This window comes from Sipha flava, unplaced genomic scaffold, assembly GCF_003268045.1.
Source record: "Sipha flava isolate LNK unplaced genomic scaffold, YSA_version1 0_pilon_pilon, whole genome shotgun sequence".
NCBI classification, from domain to species: Eukaryota; Metazoa; Arthropoda; class Insecta; order Hemiptera; family Aphididae; genus Sipha; species Sipha flava.
The window spans coordinates 5753326-5755199 of record NW_020271713.1 but is presented as its reverse complement, the minus strand read 5'-3'; the positions used below and the strand labels follow the sequence as shown (position 1 = coordinate 5755199).

Genomic DNA, 1874 nt, shown 5'->3' with positions numbered 1-1874 from the left:
CAACAATTCATTTACATGCCGACTGATGATAATTTTGTATGTTTAACTACAGAACAAAATCTACAATTTATGACAAATAATTGTACTGAGTATTTTGGCGATGGCACATTTAATTATGCTCCAAAATATTTTATTCAATTGTACACAATACATGGATATAAAAATGGATACTACTTACCACTTGTTTACTTTTTTTTACCAAATAAAACTAGGTCTACTTATATTAAAATGTGGCAATTTTTAAATAATTTATGTTTGAAATTATGCGAAAAAAGTTTGCAAATTAACACATTTCATGTTGATTTTGAAATTGGAGCTCATCAGGCAATTACAGACGTGTTTGGAAATATTAAAATAATTGGATGTAGATTTCATTTAGGACAATCATGGTGGAAAAAAGTAAGAAACAGTTATATAATATAGTGCTTTTTTACTAAAATATAATAATTTGTTTGTAGATTGTTGGCGAACCTTCACTCAGAATAGCATACATGGACAACAGTAATGAACTAGGGAAATGGTTGAAAATGTTTTTTGGTTTGGCGTTTATTTCCCCAGAAGAAGTAGTTGATGCATTTCACGAGTTAATATCAATTTGTCCAAATGATGACGGTTTCATATTTTCTGATTACATTATACACAACTATATTGAAGATCACTGCCAGTTTCCTCCAAATATTTGGGCGGAAACTCCTTCGCTAAACCCAAGGTTTTTAACAATATTTTTTAAAACTTATTATAAAAACTTTTTTTACTAATTTGTATTGTTTTATTTAATTTTTTTTAGAACGACCAATGCAGCTGAAAGCTTTCATCGCACGTACAATTCACAGTTTTATTCACCTCACCCCCATGTTCATACAGTCGTTAGGGTATTGATCGAAACACAAGCGGAAACATCGACTAAGATCAATTCAATTCGACACAAGCCTGGAAAATTACAATCCGCAAAAGAAATAAAAAAAAATGAATTGAATATTCAAGCCTACAGCCAGTTTTTAAATCGTAAGAATACGGAATCTTTATTAATTTATTTAAGTCAAATTGGAAGCAGATACCAAGGTGTATCAATTTAATTTATTATTATCAAAAAATCTAGCTAGGTATATTATACTGTATTATAATATGAATGTGACAACTATTTATAAATATTTTGATTTTATTATTTTGATAAGTCATAAGTCATAACTATTATTATTATTTTATTATTAACAAAAATATCTATATACTGTGACAGCTATTTATACTACTATCATAAGTATTTTCATGCATATTAAATATTGACTATGAAAACATGATATTTTTTTGTCATGTTATATTTTGATTTATTATAATTATTTAAATAAATGTTTTTATACGATACAGTTCAAAATTGAAAATGGCAACGTTGCAGAGTTTTTTATGCTCAATCGTGTTGGTTTTCTTTTGTATTTCAATTTCCTTTGATACGCCGACAATTTATGCTCAATCGTGTCGCAAAAAAGGTGTTTTATGCTCAATCGTGTCGCAGCCAGATATTTTTATATGTGGCTGTAAACGTGAAAATATAAGATAAAACCAAATATGTGTGCTAAAATAGAAATATGCCCTCTATAACCATAAATATGCATTAAAATATGCAAAATAATGTAAAGACGTCGAAATATGCAAAATATGTAAAATAAAATTGTGTTATTGTTTTTGTTTTTATAAGAATGATATAAATAAGAATGAATAAATCGGAGACCATTCTCATCAGATTTCAGAAAGCTCATTCTAATACATACCTATATGCATTTACATATAAATCCGTTCCCTAGTTATAACCTATTAATCACATTTAAATATTTTAAGGTAAAACGAATAAGTAATTATATTAAAAATATAACAATCTT

At 27.2% G+C, this 1874-nt stretch overlaps 1 protein-coding gene across 1 annotated transcript; it reads left to right on the top strand.

Annotated features, from left to right (window-relative positions):
- Positions 1 to 238: 238 nt before the first annotated feature.
- LOC112687906 lies at positions 239 to 1133 on the top strand. The gene is made up of 3 exons (XM_025560929.1): positions 239 to 399; positions 459 to 709; positions 788 to 1133. The coding sequence occupies exons 2-3, from the start codon at positions 492 to 494 to the stop codon at positions 1074 to 1076; spliced, it is 507 nt and encodes a 168-aa protein (XP_025416714.1). The 5' UTR covers positions 239 to 399; positions 459 to 491; the 3' UTR covers positions 1077 to 1133.
- Positions 1134 to 1874: the final 741 nt, after the last annotated feature.

Bases quoted from the DNA above. Each gene is read 5' to 3' on its own strand.
- LOC112687906 (XM_025560929.1), top strand. From the start codon at position 492: ATGGACAACAGTAATGAACTAGGGAAATGGTTGAAAATGTTTTTTGGT. The intron at 710-787 runs GTTTTTAACAAT...AATTTTTTTTAG, and splicing joins ACTCCTTCGCTAAACCCAAG to AACGACCAATGCAGCTGAAA.